This window comes from Pangasianodon hypophthalmus, chromosome 21, assembly GCF_027358585.1.
Source record: "Pangasianodon hypophthalmus isolate fPanHyp1 chromosome 21, fPanHyp1.pri, whole genome shotgun sequence".
Lineage (NCBI taxonomy): Eukaryota > Metazoa > Chordata > Actinopteri > Siluriformes > Pangasiidae > Pangasianodon > Pangasianodon hypophthalmus.
The window spans coordinates 3,687,977-3,710,419 of record NC_069730.1 but is presented as its reverse complement, the minus strand read 5'-3'; the positions used below and the strand labels follow the sequence as shown (position 1 = coordinate 3,710,419).

General features: G+C 35.1%; 2 protein-coding genes across 3 annotated transcripts; both read right to left on the bottom strand.

Annotated features, from left to right (window-relative positions):
* Window positions 1–86: 86 nt before the first annotated feature.
* Window positions 87–16,833, bottom strand: nt5c3a (5'-nucleotidase, cytosolic IIIA). 2 transcript variants are annotated; one of them, XM_026941244.3, is made up of 9 exons: window positions 16,618–16,833; window positions 6,029–6,127; window positions 5,056–5,125; window positions 4,888–4,934; window positions 4,714–4,799; window positions 4,058–4,147; window positions 2,832–2,994; window positions 1,796–1,996; window positions 87–1,705 (listed from the first exon to the last, which is right to left on the bottom strand). In XM_026941244.3, exons 1-9 carry the CDS (start codon window positions 16,753–16,755, stop codon window positions 1,604–1,606), a joined length of 996 nt encoding a protein of 331 aa, XP_026797045.1. In that variant the 5' UTR covers window positions 16,756–16,833; the 3' UTR covers window positions 87–1,603. The 2 variants fall into 2 exon arrangements, with proteins under 2 accessions (XP_026797045.1, XP_026797046.1); XM_026941245.3 differs by lacking the exon at window positions 16,618–16,833 and adding an exon at window positions 8,172–8,285.
* Window positions 16,834–17,913: 1,080 nt separating this feature from the next.
* Window positions 17,914–22,178, bottom strand: LOC113543357 (uncharacterized). The gene is made up of 4 exons (XM_034314852.2): window positions 21,912–22,178; window positions 19,692–19,988; window positions 19,306–19,393; window positions 17,914–18,672 (listed from the first exon to the last, which is right to left on the bottom strand). The coding sequence occupies exons 1-4, from the start codon at window positions 22,078–22,080 to the stop codon at window positions 18,600–18,602; spliced, it is 627 nt and encodes a 208-aa protein (XP_034170743.2). The 5' UTR covers window positions 22,081–22,178; the 3' UTR covers window positions 17,914–18,599.
* Window positions 22,179–22,443: the final 265 nt, after the last annotated feature.

Sequence of the window (22,443 nt, the reverse complement as noted above, 5' to 3'; positions counted from 1 at the left end):
CATATTTAACTGCAAGTCACTGTAAAGGACAAAAGCCCAGATCTGGATCGATGGAAGAAGAAAATAAAGAAATAACTCATGCCATATTTAAAAACCTTTAGACCTCCAAACCTTTAATAAAAAGCGGTTGTCATTATTGCTTACATTTATTGACAAACCAGCTCTTGTCTTCCAACATTTCATTTTGAAAGCAAGAAAGGCAACATGCAAATTAGCAGCACATACATAACGAGTCTCGAGAACTTAAAACACGACTTTACTAACAACAAGTTAGTGCAAGTCAAACTGACCCCACCTTATGACCGATCGTATGAGGAAATGGTCCACCTAAAAATGCTGATGCTGCGAATAATGAATGAAAGCTCAGGCTTCTGATGCTTTCATTCGCACATAGCCACATTAGCAGTTTTAGACGAACTGTCCTTTATAGAGGTAGTGAAAATCCTAACACCAATAGCAGGCCCAAATTCCAAAATGCACCTGAAGCGTAACACGTTAAAGGTAATAAAAATACACAATACATTCATGTTATATTTGCTGCTTCTTATATTGTATTGCCATGGGACGATGGGCATGGAATTAATATCCATGTGCATATATAATGTATAATATATATATATGTGGGAAATAATAATTTTATATATCTATACACATGAAAAAGAATGCAGGAGGAAACTACAGCGTACTACAGTTGGTTCAGCTGGTGTAGAAATACATAGATACATTTTCATATAGTTTCTCTAGAAACTATACCATTATTATGTAAACTTCCTGTTATGATCTGTACTAGAGATATAACTGAATATGACTATATTACTCAGAATGAACAAATAATGTTCTAAATGGATATAAGTACAGATACAAATAGGAGGCGCACGACGTTTTTTTTTTTTTTTTTTTTTTTTTTTTGGGAAAACTAGCCAGAAAGGTGCATCTGGTTGAGACTTGTGGTGTGCATCAGGACTGGGATCTAACAAAAAAAGTTGCACGAGTGGGACTAACCCGTGAATGAGTGCTTAGATATGACGCTTGCAGGACAAATAGAAAGACCATGTTCATTAAAATGCATTTACAGCACACATCGCTAGTTGAGCCCAGTTATGAACTTGAGTGATGTAGCTGAGGTTGAGGAACTGCCAGAGCCAGAATTCACACACCATGCTGACATTGCTTCCGAGTTAGGCCACACCCACTATACAGACACTAATATTTGGAGCACAAATACAGACAGTAGTACACTCGAGTTACTGCCTGTAGAGCTATAAAAATGCTAGCAGTTAAACTCTAGTTAAAGACCGGTCTTATGTTCCATCCCAGCTGAGATTTGCACATGAAATCTAATGATACAATATCAAAAATAATACATTAACAAGTCTACTAATGTACACGTTAAACAAAGTCGCTTATATAGAGACAGTTGGTTTGGTTTTTCTTTACTAAAAAATAGAAATAACGGAACAAACCACAAACAGACACACGAATGGAAGAGGACATTGTCTAGGATGGGAAGTGATGATAACAGATCGCGGTGAGGGGTTTGTATGGCTTGTGCGTGCATGTGTTAGCTCAGTGACTACTAATCCAATAATGAGAGTCTTTACAGTTATAAGATCTTCTGTAAAATGGAATTGGGCACTTCAAGGGTTTCATCCTTCACTAGAACAATATCATAAGAGTCCAAGTATTTCTCCAAGCGCTCGTCCACCTGCAGAGAAAAGAACATAAATACTATCAGCACAACACTAGAGAGACAAGTCTCCATTCCAAAATTCAAACCTCTCGAGAGTAAGCAGACCTTATCGTTGAGAAAGCCGATCTTCAGGAGGTTCTCTACGTTGGGGACGCCGTCTGCCATGTTGAGGTCTCCGAGTGAGTCTCCCAGAAGGATGATGTTGCTGTTGTCCTTCAGCTGTTTGAAGTAGTCGGTGTTCCTCAGCGCGCCGTCGTGCTTGTTGTACACGTGAATCAGCTCGCCTTTAAAGCCTTTCAGGATGCCCTGCAGGATCACAGCGCCCCCACAGTCAGCTTTTAAAACTGCAGACAAACTGTGCAGCCTTTCTACATCAATGCGTTACACAACAAAATTCAGCTCTGATTCAGCTTTTTTAATATTACTGTTATTTTTAAACCACTTGGTTTTTAGTCAACATTGTTAGTAATAACTAGTTAATATCATTTTATTTACCTAACTTTTTATTTGTTTACTAAATAAATTTGAATTTTTTGAATTTGAATTTTCATAACATTTAAAGATTGAAAAGGTGGGAAAAAAAGATTCTATTTTTGAATGTTTTAGACACTTAATGCCAAACATTTTTGCTAAACCTTTTGGTCAAATGTTGGTGTTTAATTTAGGAAAAGAGTATAAAAAGATGTCCTTTGTTTTCACTGACTTTCATAGACTTTTAGAAGTATGTGTCTGTGATATAAAGTAAGTAATTGGGTATATATAGTGAATAGGAAGCTAATGTTCACTATAGATTAATGGTTTATACTAAAGGTTCAGCCATAAGCTAGTGACTGGAGGGTTTGTGGACTCTTCAGCAAGGCTTGAACTGCTTAAAACTCAGTGCTCAGATCAGATTCTCCAAGTCCAATATTCACATCAATAAAAGCATCTTATACATAATAATAATTATGAAAGTTTTCAGTCATGTGAGTTATACGAAGGCCTAGTAGTAGTAAGTGAAGATGATCAGACTTAAATAAGTAATAAACATAACTACTGTATAACTAGTTTATCATTAATCAACATTAAATATGCAATAAAAAAATAACAAAAATCCTACAGATGCAACTAATGGGTCAATACATGGCATGTTTATACCCACGTTCTCATCAAAGTCCATGAAGTTAGAGACAACTTTGACGTTGGGGTGATAAACACCAGCCTGTCTGATGATCTCCTCCAGCACGTCTCCCAGCCCCGCCGAAAAGATGAACACAGGAACACTGTGCTTATGCAGCCGGTCAAAGAAGTGCTCGTAACCCTCCCTGACACGCACACGCACACACACACACACACACACACACACACACACACACACACACACACACAGTGAACATCAGGTACTTAACACAAGACTGAACTAAAATTTTAAGTTTAAAAAAATAACAATATGTAAATATGAGGAAGAATCCAGGAAGTAATTACAGTGTACTTCAGTAAAGATAGTGGATGTAGTAATAATGAAGCAATAGCAGTTTCAGAGTTTCTAGAAAAACGAAAAATGCTAGCAGTTAAAGTCTAGTTAAAGACCGGTCTTATGTTCCATCCCAGCTGAGATTTGCACATGAAATCTAATGATACAATATCAAAAATAATACATTAACAAGTCTACTAATGTACACGTTAAACAAAGTCGCTTATATAGAGACAGTTGGTTTGGTTTTTCTTTACTAAAAAATAGAAATAACGGAACAAACCACAAACAGACACACGAATGGAAGAGGACATTGTCTAGGATGGGAAGTGATGATAACAGATTGCGGTGAGGGGTTTGTATGGCTTGTGCGTGCATGTGTTAGCTCAGTGACTACTAATCCAATAATGAGAGTCTTTACAGTTATAAGATCTTCTGTAAAATGGAATTGGGCACTTCAAGGGTTTCATCCTTCACTAGAACAATATCATAAGAGTCCAAGTATTTAGAGAAACGATGTTTTGGAAAAAAATTGCTTCTGAGGCTGAAACTACGGCGAAGGTAAACACTTTTCTTCATTTCTAATGAAAGATTTTTGTCTCATTCTGTTTCTGTGTAATTTTAATACATCCACTAATAATAATATGTAAATACGTACAACAATGTGCACTATGTAAGATTCTATGTAAGATATTTAATCTTATCAAAAATCATTTTTTTTGGTTAATCAGTCTACAATAACACAGTTATTAAGTTCTATATAAAGATTAGGGCAATGAATATATATAAATAATATTTGATACGTAACTAACTATGCAAATAACACCCACTGTCTCTATACTGATATTTATATTTAGAGCTAAATTCAAGATCTGAGAAGTTTGACAGGATGATGATAATGAGAATGATCGTACCGTAAACAGACGTCCGATTCTCTCACCACCTCGGGGAGTTTGTCCTTCTGTAATCGCTGCTCCACTAGTAATGTGTGAGATTTAAAATACCTAAAAGACCAGAGGAATACAATTCATTTACTAAACACAGTATGTGTATGTGTACGTGTGTGTATGTGTGTGTGTGTGTGTGTGTGTGTTTAAGATCTAGGATTAGAAAGAGTCCTTGGATCACTCTCTGATGGAGAATTCAGTTTAATTTTATTTGTATAGCACTTTTAACAACAGACATTATCACAAAGAAATCCAGATGTAGATTTCGATCCCTAATGAGCAAACCAGAGGCGGCAGTGGCAAACAACAAGTCTGAAACAACATGATGAAGAAATCTGACTCAAAAAGGAAATTCTTCTGTGTGACAGCAGATAGTGGGATTAAATCATTACATTATTCAGGTGTAGAAACGTAAAGAGAAACGAAGGATGTTCAATATGAGCGGATTGTGAATTAGAGGATAGTGTTTATGATTACAGCAGCAGCTCTTAGACGGTACAGATCTACAGCACCCACACTGAACAGTTCCCACAAAGGGACTAACTGTGTTCTGTCTGAATGCATAAATATAAATGTAAATGTAAAAGGGCATATATGTGAGGTTTAACGCGTGGTCCACTCACCACTCCACCATAAACGGGTATTTCTCCTCAATGGTCAGATGTGGGTCGATCTCTATAGGATAGTATGTGTCCTTCAGTTTATACAGCTGAAAAAAAAGTTCCAGCATAAATACATTGCATACTTTTGCAGCATTAGAAGAACATATATGGGTTGAGACATGCTTTACTGCTTACCTTTTGCCTACATTCGTCTGTGACTAGCTTGCAGTTGTCAATTATATCTGTGGAAAATGAAAGAGGCTGATCAGCACTTCAAAGCTTCGGTGTTATCCCGTGTTTAACGCCATTCGTTCATCATTTAGTGATTAAGATTCTTGTTCCAGTGTTGCAGGTTTGACTTACTGTGGCAGGTCGGGCAGCGTTTTCCATTGATTGCAAATTTGCTTAACGTCATGTCAAAGTCTGTGATGATCTAAAAGAAAAAAAGGAAGGGGGACAATTTAATTTAAGGTTGAATTCTTGATTCCTATTCTTTAGGCTTGTATTATATCTCAATTTAGGTTTATATTAATGCACTCATCATTGTTTCTATAGCAACAACTTGCACTGGGACGTGTATGGTGGACGCTCTACATAAACCTATTAAAATAGGGGGTAATTTCTGATATGGTGACGTTTTCTGTAAGGAGATGTTTATTTAACATTTATAGAAAGAGTCTTCAGTGTCAGTGCTTTGTTCCATTAAATATACCTATAAAAAGTATGATGTATCGTTCTTTAATAAATGATCAATCATAAACGTTGTGAAATTGCTGTGATATAAGAAGAATTAAAAACTTTGGGATGTGCTATTATAGGAAAGTAATCAACTTCAGGTCACTTCATCACACCACTGTGTCAGTGAATATTTTCCTATAAAAGCACACCACCAATTGTTTTATTCCTTACTTATTAAAAAAATATGTCTGATAAGTTCAATATTCTGCTTGTCATGTAAAGTAGTACAGTAGTAATAGTACATTAGTAATAGTACAGTAGTACAGTAGTAATAGTACAGTAGCAGTAGTACAGTAGTAATAGTACATTAGTAATAGTACAGTAGTACAGTAGTAATAGTACAGTAGCAGTAGTACAGTAGTAATAGTACATTAGTAATAGTACAGTAGTACAGTAGTAATAGTTCAGTAGCAGTAGTACAGTAGTAATAGTACAGTAGCAGTAGTACAGTAGTAATAGTACATTAGTAATAGTACAGTAGTACAGTAGTAATAGTTCAGTAGTAGACGTTGATGCAGTATGAGGCAGCTCATATCTGAACTAACACACAGGTTGAAAGACTTGATGCATATCTGACTCTCGTGTCTGAGATCTGTACCTGTAGTTTGGAAGCGCCTCCTTTAATCAGACCGCAGATGATCTGCTCCACCCGCTCGGGGTCCTTGATGTGGACCGTGCTCTTCTCAAACTCGGGCATCTGTGGAGACACAGGTTAAACAGTCAGGGGTGTGATGCTGTATGAGCATACTAAGGAAATGTGAAATATTAAGCATTAAATATTAAGCACTAATGAGCAGGTGTTAAACATGCTCTCTGATCCGATCCACAGTCATAAATTTAAAAAATATATACATAGATAGATAGATATATAGATAGATAGATAGATAGATAGATAGATAGATAGATAGACAGACAGACAGGAGAGATAGGGAAGTAAGGTATTAAGGTCTTTTCATTCGCTTATATAGATAATCATATATGGCCAAAATGAAAAAATGGCTAAATAAAAAAATAAATACTGTTAGAACTATATAATTGTGTATATATATAATTTCTTTTGTATTATTCATGTCATTCCTTATGACTTTTTACTTGTATTTTGAATGTTTATATATTCCTTGATATATGAAACATACGAATGTTTACATATATATATATATATATATATATATATATATATATATATATATATATATATATATATTCCTTTATTTGTTAAATGTCTTTATTAGGCCATGTATATAAAAGAAATATGTAAAGGAAATTTTGTGAAATAACATTTGTTTCACATGCATTATAACATTTATTTCCAATTTTATTTATTTAATCAAGTTATTAATGTCTTTATTCTTTTATTTCTACATTTTTATTTCTCTATTAAGTCATTTATTTATTCATTACTTATTTTTATTTTTCAGGTTCAGCAGATCCTATCCTCTAAACATTTCTTCCCTTTCCCATAATGGTGCAGTAACATCACTCTAAAACCGGTTTTAGACACGTGATGTAAAGGAGGAGGGATTTAAAAAGTCCGGGAGGTGGAACAGGAGCCAGGCATACTAATCTCTCTCTCTCAGACACACACACACACACCACACACACACACACACACACACACACACACACACACACTGTGTATATAAGAGTAAGTGGGAGGGTCAGTCACGGCACAGAGGAGCACCATGCTGAAGAGCTAAAAAGTCTCAGGACGGCTAAAGAAGTAAGTTATTATAAATAATTTTATATATATATATATATATATATATATATATATATATATATAAACAGAAATGACATGAATATATATATATATATATATATATATATATATATATATATATATATATATATATATATTCATGTCATTTCTGTTTCCATTGATGCGTAATAAAATGAAATTTATTTTTTGCTGTCTACATATTAGACATGAAACAGAATACAAATAAAAACACTATGGCTAAAAATATCACAGAGAAACATCTGTTCTTTTCACTTCCTTCATGTCATTTGTTATTTTTCCATAGTGGTTTTAACTCTATCTTAAATTTGATCCTCGTTCCACATGCACACCTATTCTGGGGAGCGGCGAAAAAATAGCCACAAACATCCTTGGTAAGGAGAGAAGGTATATTTTTAAGACTGCTAATCACAGGGTACGTCTGACCTGAGTGTGTTTGTGCATCTGGATCAAAACAGTCAAAACAGTAAACCATATTATGCATCTTAAATAGAGTATTTATATAAGATTTAATTATTTAATAAAAAAGAAAACTGGCAAAATGACTTCAGCAGAGAATGAGATAGGTATGGCCTATCAATTTATTCTATAAATAAGCATTAAATTATACCTTTAAAGCATTATTATTACTATTGCATGATTATTATTACTAATAGCACTAACACTACTGCATTTCTGCAAAAAGTTCCTGAGTCGCTTCTAGACTCTTCGAACCTGCAATTTGTTTTGCAAAGAGACACGCTGACTCATGTAACATATAATTAACACGATCGCACGCACATTTCTGCATTCATTCTGCTCACAAGAACTCAAACAGTTTTCTGGTAAAGTATACATAATATATTTCCTTTCATTATACTATTAATCTAAACACAGTCATGATTTAGGTAATATTAGGTACATACGCATGAGTTTATACACAAGTATTGCCTGTTTAAATTTATGCAAATGTGAAGTAAATACAAAATTCCAACAGTGAGTTGTTTTCTGTCTGTCTGCTTACCTCTCCTGTGTTGTTGCAGCTTCGTGAAAAACAAGGAAAGAAAATTCCCTCTGTCAGATGACAGTTTATATAGCACAGCCACACAGGGGGCGTGCCCCAGACATAGATTACAGATAAACCCCACCCCTTCGGAGAGGCCCCCCCTCTCTCTCGCTTACACACACACACACACACACACAGCATACAGTGTAGATTAAAAGCCCAGTTACGGATGGTTAATTAATATCTTTTACAAACATAATGCAATGTCGCTGTTTGTGTTATACAACAGCTATTACAGAATTCGAGCATTTTTCTCATGAATTAACTCCAGACCTTTCCATGTTCACGTTTCTTACTCATCAACTATACAAGCAGTGCTGCCAACTCTATTCAGGGGAAAGCAGCTAATGTATGCTCAAACCCTTTCTATAAGTCACCAGATGATGTCATCATCATCATCATCATCAGAACATCATCAATACCAAACGTGTTACAAGATGAAGGAAAAAATAGAATCGAACAGAACAATATAAAATAGAATCAAATAGAACAGCGTAGAATAAAACAAAACAGAACAGTAAACAGGGTGTCTGAAAAGTCAGGAACCAATGAGAATATTTTTTGGGCACTCTGTAGAATAATGCAGAAGAGAACAGAATAAAAAAGAACAGAAGAGTATAAAAAAATAGAACAGAATGGAACATAAGAGAACAGTACAGAATAGAATAAAATAAAAATAGAATCCAATGGAATAGAACAGAATATAACAGAACAGTATACAATCGAAAAGGTTAGAACAGAATAGAATAAAAATAAAACTGGATAAATTAAAATAGAATAGAACAGTAGAGAATAGAATAGAGTAGACTAGAATAGAATAAAACAGAAGGGAATATAAGATAACGTAACACAACAGTATAGAATAGAATAGAGTAAACATGGAATAAAATAGAATAGAACAGAATATAATAAAATAGAATAGAATATGATAAAATGAAATAAATTAAAATAGAACAGAAAATAATGGAATAAAACAAAACAGAATATTATAGAATAGAATAGAATAGAATAGAATAGAACAGAACAGAATAGAATAAAATAAAATAAAACAGAACAGAATAGAACAGAATAGAACGGAACAAAAGGGAAAAGAATAAAATAAAAGAGAAGGAAATACAATAGAATATAACATAATAGAACATTATAGAGTAGAATAGAGTAGAACAGGACAGTAGACACATAACCAGCAGCTGGAGAGCCGTATCGACGGCAGGACACTCGTTTAAAAGTCTGCTGAAATAGTCTCTTGGCTTGTTTCTGGGCTTTTTTTTTTTTTTTTTTTTTAGAAATAAAGTCCCTAAAGGAATCGAATAATTCACCACATGTAGAGAGAAAGTCACCGTGAAACTGCAGAACAGCAAAGCACATTGTTTAAACTCGTGTATTTTACTCCATGTGTTTTATCTTTGGCTTACTGCTGAAGATGTAGAAAGATGTAGAAAGATGTAGAAAGATGTGGACTGGTTTGACTCAGACCTACTGAAACCCACACAGCAGTTCTTTTAACCTACAGAAAATATTTTCTGAACTAGCTAACTAGCTCGTTTGGTCTAGATGTTTTTGCACGTTCATAAAATTTTCGCTTATGAAGGCAATTCACTATAATAAAGTAAGCTTTAAAGGGGATGCGCATTAGAGAGGCTGCGTTAGTGCAGAAAATAAGGCAACAGCTGTGTGTAACAGATTGAGAACCTCAGAAATGTAACTTTACAGGTCTGAAAATGAGTACCTTTAAAACTCCAGACTTCCAGAGACGCACGTGAACTCTATGTCATTTGAGTCATCCTCAATTTAGGGCAAAAGTTCTACTAAGGTTTAAAAAAAAAAAAAAAAAAAGTATGTCATCTGCTCGGAGAACCTGTTCCTGGAGATCTTCCAGAAATCAGTTCCAGTCTCGGTCTCTCAGTGCTCCTGATAATCAGTCTACATGAGAAGGGTCGGTAAGTAGAAAGTAGTCATCGACCTACATTCTTTTTGTGATTATGTTTGTTATCAGGTCTGAAATGCTTCCTGTGTGTTGTGTTGTATATCGACTTGCAAAACGTTTAGGTCCAAAGTCATTAAGTGTTGGAGGTTTTTTTTGTCACGTGTCAACTGCTCTATTGTTAAACTCCATTGTAAGCAGCCAAGCGCTGTATTATAGGCTGCAAGGCCGCTTCGCAGTTGGCTGACCATCCAGAAGGCTGAGGTTCGATTGTTAACCGCTGTAGTGTGTGGAGCAAGTTTACAAAACCACAGAACACGCTGGATCAGGATGGAGTCTGTTTTAACATATTCCCTTCCATGGATCTGGAGCCGTTATTGTGCGATGATGACTAACACCACACACACTTCATGCTCACAAGCAGGGGACCAAACGGTCTTAAAGCATTCCAGCGTAATGTTTGGCGTCGATGTTTGGCTCGGTTACTAGCCTATTCAGACTTCTGTTTCTGAGTTTTCGATCAAAAATTTCAATAAATCATGTTCATACTTCGACTTCATACCTTGTCTTTTATTCATTTTATTCGCTTTTTATTCCACAGTGCTGTTCAATGTTGTTGATATTAATAAATTAACACTAAATTCATCATTAAATGGCAAAACTTAACAAAAGTCTTCTTATTAATTAAATTTAAATTAAATTTAACTTTATTATAAAATTATCAAATTTTTAACCTGATAGGGAAATAGTAACACATTACATAAAATGTATTTTAAATGTTACACATTATACCACTGTACTGTTGAATTCTCAATTCAGTTTATTTATTTATTTACTTATTTATTCATTTATAAAGCACTTTTAACCATAGACATTGTCGCAAAGCAGCTTTAGAGAAATCCGGATATAAAATTTAAATTAAAATGTATAAATTTTATCCCTAATGAGCAAGCGAGAGGTGACGGTGGAAAGGAAAACCTCTCCGAGACGACATGAGGAAGAAACCTTGAGACTCAAAAGGGAAATCATCCTCATCTGGATGACACTAGACACCGTGATTGTAAATTCATTTACAATAAATTACAATCAACTATAGATTCTCATCGGTCAGAAGGTGATTTTCTATAACAGCTGTTCCAGCTGCAAGGCAAATCACAGGTTTATATTAATACACTCGTTCTACTGTGTTATCGTTTCTATAGTAACAACTTGCACACACACACACACACTTGTATGCTGAACGCTCCACATAAACAGATTATATATGTATATATATATATACGTTTATTTAACATTTAAGATTGATGGAAGGAGTCTCCAGTGTCAGTGCTTTGTAACAGTCAGAGGTAGAGCTGTTGTTTAGGAGTTCACGCTCTGTAGTTTCTCTGTAATGACAAATATGATGAGAGAGGAAAAAGAGATGCTGGGGAAGAAGCAAGTGTTTCTAGCTTCTATAACATAAACGATTCTTTTCTACTTTAAATTTAACTATAAATGGATAAAAAGCATGATCGGTCTTTCTTTTAAAAATGCAACTGCTGGCAAAGTGTTGAGGTATAAGAGGAATAAAACACTTCAGGACAAATTATTTATTTATTTATTTAAAATGAATGAATTGTGGAGTGTTGTAGCATCTAGCTGCATGATACCACACTGTTGTTGATTATTTTCCTATAACAGCATGCCCCTAATCCCTTACTTAGTTAATATTTTGGAACGGTCTCTAAAATAGTCCACATTCCCAACACAGTTGAACCAGTAATTCAGTGCTGCTGACGGCGTGTATCTTGCTGAGGTGTGGTTTAGCAGTAGCGTGTTGTTGAAATTACTATAGCGTGGTGCAGGTGTGTTGTGCGCTAAGGGGCCCGAGGACTGGTTTGAAAAATGCTGATCTAAGCTAAAACACCAGAACATAAAGAAGACCTACTGAAACACACAGCGCAGTCATTTTGGCCTACATAAAATATTCTTTTTCAACTTATGAAAAAGCTGTAAAAATACTCATATCAGGTCTGGAAGTATTTATCAACGTCATTATCCAGTCTTAATCAGCAGTGAGGTTTTCACAGAACAGATCAGCTGCCTCTCACTCATTCTCTCTCCACTAATGTGTGTGCTGGAAAGCCAGAGGTCAAAAGGTCAGAGTTCAATGTCTTTAGTTGTATATTTAACCCATCACTTGATCCTTGTGAATGTTACAAATGTACTGTATGTGAACTCACTTTGCAATTCTCTTATGATTAATCCACTGTATGATTGTAAAACAATGAATGCATACAAAATTCAGACAAACCTCTCTCCTAAATCTTTCACGATTGAGCAATGGCAGGAAAGAGCACATACCTGACGCTAAAGCACACAGAACAGCCTCTAGCTGGCAATCCCATTCCAACACTGCCTGCACTCACTGACCTCGTTTTCAGAGAGAATTCCACAGCTCCGATGCTGAGACATGCCGTTCATTATCACGCTGATTTTCCAACCCCCCCCCTTCTCCGCCTCCCCCCATTTCACAGTGTCCCAATACCTCTCAAGGCCAAATTGGACGCCATCGTTTGCATTGATCCAGGAAATCTCTGACAGTGATAGTGAGGGACACGATAAAGAAGGAAATGCTGAAAAAGCCCATTCGGAATAATCTAACCAGGACAACGGCCATTGATAGAGAAACAGACTCTAAGTTAAGCTTCTAAAACTATTTTCCTCATCAAAAACATTTCCTGCCTTAGTGCTTAAAATAAAGGTGGTAGAAAACACTTGTATATTCTGTATGAAGCAACACAGATTTTCTGACCACAAGCAGTTTTACAGCTCTGGCAACTGTATGTAAATCGTCTCAGATGCATTCAGGTTGCATTGTGTGTGTGAAAATCTTTGGTTATTTTATACAAAACTGGTATATGCACAGTTCTGTTCTTGTCCCCATATATTAGATACCAATGCATGAGTAGAAGCCTGATCTGTTATTAATGTACAGTATATACCACATTCTGGTTACTTAGAAAGTGTTGATTCATTTTCTATAACAGCAGCAAAGCAAATCACAGATTTATATTGATGCACTCGTCCTAACACACTACACTAACAACTCATTCACAAGAACTTGTAATCCAAGTTTAATAATAAATATATTTACCAAAGACAAATGAATAATATTGATATGGTGAAGTTTTCTGTAAAGAGATGTTTATTTAACACTTATAGAAGGAGTCTCCAGTAACGGTCAGCGCTCTGTAACGGTCAGTAAGTTTTTTTGTCACCATGTGCAAGTCTTCAGGACAGAGAACTTTGCGGTTTCTTGGTAACATGACAAGCTGTGTTTGTTTGTCTTATTCATTTCAAGAGACAAAAAAAGGGAAGCTGGTGAGGTTATAAATTTTTATAGCTGCTATAACACAAGTAATAACAGGACCTTGTTTCATGGACGTTCCACAACATTAGATGTAACTATAAATAGATAAAAAGTAATGTGAAAATGATGTAGAATGTTTTAATTAAATAAGGACTAGTTGGCAAATTGCTGTGGTATAAAAGGAATAAAGCACTTCAAGATGTGCTGTGAAAATAATCGACTTCAGGTTGGTAACAGTAACTCTGCCCCATCGTTGATTATTTTCCAATAACAGAATATCCTGAGGTGTTTTATTCCTTACATAATTAACGTTTACAGAGTGCTTAATCATTTGGATGAATGAATGTTTTTATATAATTAACCAAGTAGCCTAAATAATGAACACTATCCAATGAGAAATAATATGTCTGCAATGAGCAATATGAATAAATGCCTTAATTACTAAGTTCCACTGATCATCAACATTTAGTAACATGCTGCAATTTATGTTAATGTTCTGGACTTGTAAGACTCTTGAATGGAATAAATATTGAAGAACGCAGATGCAAATGTAGTTGACATTTTGAAAAACATCAATTATTATACCAGTTAACTTACTTTCTTAACATTACATTAAGATTTCCTCAGTTAACATTAACAAACTATGAACTTCAAAATGAAGTCGTGTTACTGTTTTACATATAAAGCAACATACAGGTGAGGGTCAAAGGTTTTGTTCAACAAATCAAACCATCAAACACCAGCAGTTTTACAGCTCTAACAGTTCTTTAAGATTACGGGTCAGATGTACTGTACTGTTTGTACCTGTTCTCAGATGCAGTTAGGTGACATTGTGTGTGAAAAACACTGAAATTGGCAAAAGTAAAGTTTCTGCACGAAAGCACAAATAGAAGCCTGACTTAAACTATTATTAATGCTTGTTGTCATGATAGGTACATTTACGTCTGTGATTACATTTTAATCAGATGGTTTACCTGATATGAGAAAATAACACCAACGGATTGCAAACAAGTATCTTTGGTGGCAATGCAATAAATATTTATAATAGTCCTGGCAAAAGTTCCTTCAATGTAATAAAATCAGAGTCTGTCATCATCAACTTTAAATATTCACTACAACATTAAATATATATTAGTGTATAAACATATATACGGCCAAAAGTATGTGGACATGGGAGTATTGAACATCCCATTCCAAAGCCATGGGCATTAATATCGAGTTATTCCCCCTTTCCTGCTATTACGGCCTCCACTCTTTTGCGAAGGCTTTCCCCTAGATGTTGGAGCGTGGCTGTGGGGATTTGTGTTCATTCAGCTACAAGAGCATTAGTGAGATCAGGTGCTGATGTTGGGTGAGGAGGTCTGGGGTGCAGTCGGTGTTCCAGTTCATCCCAAAGGTGTTCAGTGGGGTTGAGGTCAGGGCTCTGTGCAGGCCACTCGAGATCTTCCACTCCAACCTTTACACACCATGTCTTCATGGAGCTCGCTTTGTGCACAGGGGCATTGACATGCTGGAACAGGTTTGGGTCCAGTGAAAGGAAATTGTAATGCTACACAATACAAAGACATTCTATACAATTATGTGCTTCCAACTTCGTGGCATTTTGGAGAAGGTCTACATATGGGTGTGACAGTCAGGTGTCCACAAAATTTTGGCCTTATAGCGTATATATAAAATAACAGATAGACAGACAGAGAGATACAACATAACAGCACATCTCAAAGTTTTATTCTTCTTATACCACAGCATTATGCCAACTATTACAATTTTTAATTTACTAATGAACAACATGTCATACTTTTTATCCATTTATAGTTACATGTAATGTTGGGGAATGTGTGTGTAATTAGTTAGTTCCTGTTGAACGGCTACATGAATGTTAAATAAACATCTCCTTACAGAAAACTTACAACATTCAATAGCCTATATGTTGTTCTTTGTTAAATAACACTCTTTTATTCATGTATTATTAGTCTTAGATATGCGTAGCGTCCACCGTACAAGTCCCTGTGAATTAGCTGTTACTATAGAAATGATAATATATTAGTAAAAGTGCAAGTACAAGTGCAAACCTGTGCTTTGTCTTGCAGAACTACTATCAGAGATGCTGTTATAGAAAATTAATCAACACCTTTTGATGAATCAAAATCTAAAATTCAACCTATGAATTTAAAATTTTGCAATTCCCCTCATGGGTTGTCTCAGCAGGTAAATATACTGGACTCTGGACTCACAATTACACAAGACTGGGATTTATTATCACTGATTTTATCTATGTTGCAATATTATAGAAAATGCTTTCCAGGCAACAAATCGGAGGTAAAGATGCAGAATGTCCTCAGGTTTCCCTGGAACACATGAAGCCAAACGCAAAGCCTGGCACTGATTGGCTGCAGTAAGCGTCTTATCAGACATATTGGCACACGAGTAAAATAGTTGTGTACTTTGAAGTTCAATCCACGTGACTTTTGACCTGATTGTGAATCTTCACCACGTGGCCAGTTGACGCTTAATTGACGACTGTAACCTGCGAGCGCTGACGTCATTAAGCCGCGACGTCATTTGACGCCCGGATGATGCAGTAAGGTGAGAAAATTTGCACAAATGACCACGGGCTTCAGAATGAAGAATAACTGGTTCGGTGTATCTTTAGTGAGAATTACTTAGAGACGTAAAGCTCAGTAAAAAGTGTATATATATATATATATATATATATATATATATATATATATATATATATATATAATGTCCACCTATGACTAGCCAAACAGATTGAAAAACACATTATTTTATATTATGGTTATATCCCAGTAGTCACTCATGTTCAGAATAAACATTAATTACAATATCTAGTTAAAATGTATTTCTAAATCTAGCCAAATGTTTCAACAGCTAAGCTAACACAGCACCGGCTGCTACACTCGTAGCTTTGACCTCTAAAGCGGTTCTGCGACCGAATACCAAACGCATTCCTGTGGTATATAAAGTGCACTATAAATGGTGTAGACCCTATTCATTTATACCCTATATAGGGCACCTATGTGGTGAGTAAGAAGGCGTTTGGGGTTCAGCCGTTATTTTTACCGGGTCCATCCGCGCATGCGCGCTACACCGGAGCGGAAGCTCACCATTTCGATGATCTTCGTTTTCTTGCCAGCTCTTTTCTTCTTGGCCACAATATACTGAGCGAGGACGACTCCTCCAAAAAGGGCACACACACTCGCACTAGCCACCGCCCCGACTTTAACCACGGCGGTTTTATCCATAACACAATGTCGATGCTGCTATAGAGAAGTCATATACGCTGCTTCTTCTTCTTCCTGCGTTCACATGGCCACGCCCACCGCGTCCTGTCAAACGGCTCTTGGTCGAACACTAGCTTTTCACTATAAATGTCTTTTTTGAACCTTACTGATAGCGTGCTGTTGTCTGCAAGCGTGTGGAAATAATTGTTTCACATTATTGTGTGTAATATGTTTTTATCTTAGTATATGATTTCATTTAATTCTCTAAGTTTTGTTGTTTTTTTTTCTGATGAACACCTACATTTTGAAAATGGTATGGACCGTTTCCATGCCTCCGTGGAAACGCATAACAAAACCAGAAACAACAACAACAACATCAAAAAACACATCAAACTGTTTCAGTACATTAAAACATGTTACATCATTATCATATGACTAATAATTATAATAAGACATAAAACACAAAACATTATAATAGTATAACATTATAATTATAATTTTATATTAATAAACCACACTGTAGTTGCTGGAGAAAAACAGTAAATATGACAGATGAATAAATAATGATGTTGTAACATTCTTTTTTCTTTCTTTAAACATAAATTTGTTCACCATTTACCTGATGAGGTCCACAGATAACAGGACCTAACCTGTTTCGAGAACATTCCACAACATTAATGTAATATATATATATATATATATGTAGTGGTGGGAAAATTAATATGGTATAAGAGAAATAAAAGACAAGTTATTTATCATGTGTTTGAGACTGTGTTTTTGTGTCCTGTTGATGTTCCAGATGATCCATTTAACCTCAGAGTTATAGATAAACATTTAGTAAAAGCTAAATTCCTGATATTGTCTACGTAGAACTGTGATTCCTCACGTCACGTGATATTATTTTGTTATGTATTAAATCATTTCTGATGGTCCAAAACACTTATTATACTCACTTTTCTACCTATTTACTCAAGTTAGCTAGCTGTTAAGTATTTACAGTGGACAAAATTGAGTAAACATGTCAGTGGAAACAAGACAGAACCATCAGGAATATTACCTCAGATCTGTCAATAAATAACCAGGAAAAGGCTCCATATAATACTAATATTACACTGTAATTAAACTTAGCCTCTGATATAGCTGTCCAAATGAAGGCAACCTTGTTGTACAACCACAGTATAATCTCATATACATTTATATTTATTCATTTAGCAGACACTTTTACTCAAAATGACAAAATGAGGCAGAATCCAATCAAAGTACAGAGCAATGAAGGATTAAGAGGAAATAAAAGTGGCTTTCTGGCAATTCTTGGAATTGAATTAACAAAATAACCTTGAAGATGAGGTACAGTATATTTAATACACAACACATGCAATTCTTATCAAAATAGCCTAAAAAGTTAAATATTATCATTATCATTGTAGACTATTATAGTCTCAGTATTATTATTATTATTATTATTATTATTATATTATTATCCTCCCTGTTGTCTGGTTATTCAATATCTTACCAAATGCATCTCAGACCAAATAAATTTCCCACTCTTTTATTTATTAAAGTCTTTATGACATGCCAAAAGCTAACTTACATTAATCAATGCTTCAGTTATTTAAAAGTAATATCAGCCACTCTTATCATAATGCTGCTAAATACGAAGCAACCGGAAATAATAATATTATTATTTCTTAATAGTTAGCACTCTGAATGACAAAATGACTGTTATTCTGAATATAGCACTTTTTCCTAAAGACATTGTAAACACACACAGATGACAAAAATAAGCCTGCTATTATTAATATTAATAATATAATGTATATGATAATGTATAATAATGTAAGGAATAATAATATCATTTGTTACAGTCACATGAAAAACAACTGGTCACAATAACATGAGGTGGAGTCCATCAGATGATCCTCCAGGCAGCCATCAAACCTACAACATGAAGATAATCAAGAGCAGAATTAGTGCAAAAGGAAGATGATTTGTTAATTCTAATAAAAACCTCAGATGATTCATCCCCGTGTTTCAACACCGAAAATAATGATAGAATTTCAATGATAACTTTGATAGACTGTGTTTTGCAATACAATGAATCTGGCTTGTTTCTTCTTTTCTAGCTTCTGTTATTTTTCTGGCCCAGAAACAGGCTCTTCCTTAGCTGCATTAGATCTTTTTCAGCTCTGCTATCTTTCCACAAAATGGCAACTCACGAGACATATGCAATTTCAGCTGAGGGTTTGGGGTCTGCTGGTAGGAGGGAATGTTTGAGGCTCGTCAATGTTTTAATAGCAATTATAAATCACCATCCAGATTTATAGAGGGCACTAAAAATCACAAACTGCTCCTTTAACGGCTCTACGCTTGGACAGGATTATGGCTCTTATACATTGATTTGGATTAAAATACAAATGAAACGTGTTAGATTATGTAAAAGTAGAACAATAAATTAATTATTAATTATGGTTTACAAAAGATATCTCATGTTTAATATCCATGCAGTTCTTCTAATGTAATTCAAACAAAAATTATTTTAAACGTTTTTGAAAAATGATTTCATAGACTCACATGGTCTGTGTTTGAACAATTTCCGTGTCTTCGTAGACCACCTCTTCTAGAACATCCACTTCGACACCCACCACCAATGCGTTTCTTACTAAACAGCAAAGATTTACAGTCAAAACACACAGGTAGGAATGTTACAATAATCAGCAATACACAACACATTTTACAACATGATTGTATAACATTGTAAATATGGACATCCTTAAATAAAGATGGTTCTTTCCAGCTAAACTGTGGCTCAGGTACAGCTTAACAGGTAGTGACTCTGAAATACAGTATAGTGGTAAAGAGTTAGATCACCACATGCTATCTTTACTCTTTTTGTGTTATGAAATGTGTTTGAAATGTCTGTGTGTGTTTTTTTATTCTTTATCGAGACTGATACACACCATTACAACACGGAGGAGGTAAAGATGGCCATTGGTTGCTACTCCATCTTGAATGTACAGCACTGCATGGACATACGGTGTCTTGACTCTGTTCTGGCTCTTCATTCATTCTTCCACTGGTTTGAGGATGAGACACTTCAGGGTTGTGTTCTCTACCAGCACAGGTTTGGAGGCATGGATCCATCAGGACATCGTGGATATCCTGCTGGTGGCACATTTCTCCAAAATCACTTCCAGAATCACTCAAGCAGGAATCAGTCTCGTTCTGAATGTACGCATGGGTGAGCTCACTGTCTCCTGGAGGAAAATATACACGAGGAGGACGAATGAAATCCAAGCATAGAGCTGTTCTGGTGGGTGTTAGCTGAAGCTAGCTGTTTTAAACGAGTCCCTTCAGTGTTCTCTCAAAAACCATCGCTCCAAAAGACATCTAGACAAGAAACCTTGAATAAGCGTGCAAGAGGCAGAGACGCCTCGCTGTTCTGATCATATGTTTGTCATTTGTTCTTTCTCCTGTTTACAGAAATATGTTTTTTCTAAGAACACTGTATATTTTATATTTAAATTTTGCACTAGGGCTGGGTGATATGATGTATATAGTATCACAAATATGATAAATTATTTCATAATACACTTTTCTGAGATGTGTATTGTGATATCTTTTTTCAAATTCAAATTTTATTGCACACACACACAACCATACACAGTACGATGTGCAGTGAAATGCTTTTTTCGACTGTCTGTGCCGTAAAAATAGAATTTACATAAACCAGAATTTACTTGTATACAGGTAGGAAAGGAAAAATATAAAAATATAATATAAGGGCTATAAAAGATAAATGACAGCAACAGTATGACTTTATTTGGAATAGCGTGCAGATGTGTGCAGCTGTTTGTGCAATACGTTTTTTTTTTTTTTTTACTTTTTTTTTAAACAATTTTAATCTCTGGAAGCAGCTGATTTGAATATTCAAAATTAAAATTTTAATATTTTGACAACTTTCTCTCTCATTTTTAGTTGTAATTTATTTTTGTAGACATTAAAAGAAAAGTACCAGGTAACTTAATGTTTAAAAATTTATTCCACACAAAGTATTAAAAATATAACACTACTACTAAACTTTTTAAAAATTTAATTCTGTGAATTGCATATTTTTTATTTAAAATAATTATAATTCATTATATTTTGCTCATTTATTTATTATTATTATTATTTTTTTTTATTTTGTTAGCACATCTGTGTATCCTGATGCATATTGTGTATCATAAATATGTCTTCAAATATTGTGACATGATATTGTTATGCCATCTACCCCTGTTTTGCTCTGGAGCTACTTGTTTAAGAAGTAGCTAGGAAGCAACTATTACTGGATAAAAATACAAGACAACAAGACAACACTTTGGTAGACATTTTCAGTCATCACTTTCAAAAAAGTAATAAATAAATTGCAGGGCAGGACAGATGAGTTCAGAAAAGAAAAGAAAGGAGATAGAAAGAGGGAGGATGAAGAGGACGGAGGGCTGCTTTGTTGCAGGATGACGTTATCCCATGTGTGCCAGCGAGCATGCTGAGATCGTGTATGGCACGGCACTGCTGGGTTTCTGCTTGTGTTGGCGAGCAGACAGATTGTGGAATTAGAAATTGACTAGGGAAAATCATCAAAACTAAAATAAAATACTGTATATCCAGTATGCAATAGACAGAACATAAACAACATTATTATTATTATTATTTACCTTTATTTTACCAGGAAGTCCCACTGAGATCAAAAATCTCTTTTACAAGATAACCTGGCCAAGGTAGCAGCCATACAAGAAAATTAAAAATTAAAATGCAACATATAGCACATGATATACAAAATCAACAATAAAAAAAAACCAGCTATTTAAACAGGGGCCACTCATGAAACACAATCACACGCCTCCTTCACCACATTCTTTATGTGCCCTTAAATTCATCACTGGATATAAATGTGTCTAATTTTAAACTGACATAAACAACAAACATAATCAACACATACATGCATACATCATATGCCAAAACTAAAGTGTCATAATCCAACTAAATGCAAAACAGTTATGAGAAAGGTGACTAAAACAATTATAAATTTATGATTTGGACAATATTTCTAACCTGTACTTGATATGAACTCAAGAAAATATAATTATACATCTAATTATACATGCATCATAAATCTAAATATCACTCTCATGCCTTACCTGCATAATAACACACAGTTGGACATTCTTGCGTCCCCGGGACATTGGTGTCCTCCTTCTGTTGCTGCCTAGTTGAATCGTATTCAAATCCTCCATGATGTCTCGTCAAACTATGACAGCAGATACGCTGTCTGTCTGAGAGAGAACAGTGCTGGTTTTGGTGATGCATCTCTCCACACTTGGATCGATTAGAAATGATCAACTGCTCCGTCCCCTGCGAGTCGGTCACATCGGAGTGCTGGGTGTCTCTGATCTCTGAACCTCCCACGTTATTCAGTATCCTGTTCAGATAGGATGTGAGGTCATGTGTTTCCCACTCCTCCACCTTAAAACTGTTATAAAGTCTGCTACAGAATTATTAGCACCCTTGATACAGATGGGTTAAAAATGTTGTGGAAAAACTAAATAAATTTTTAATCTAAGAAAAAAAAACTGAACAAAACAATGTTTCACAATTATCTGCACCCTGAAATGTACCTGAAGCATGTTCTCATTTATGTTTTACTTAAGCAATCACCCCGATTTCCTGTTT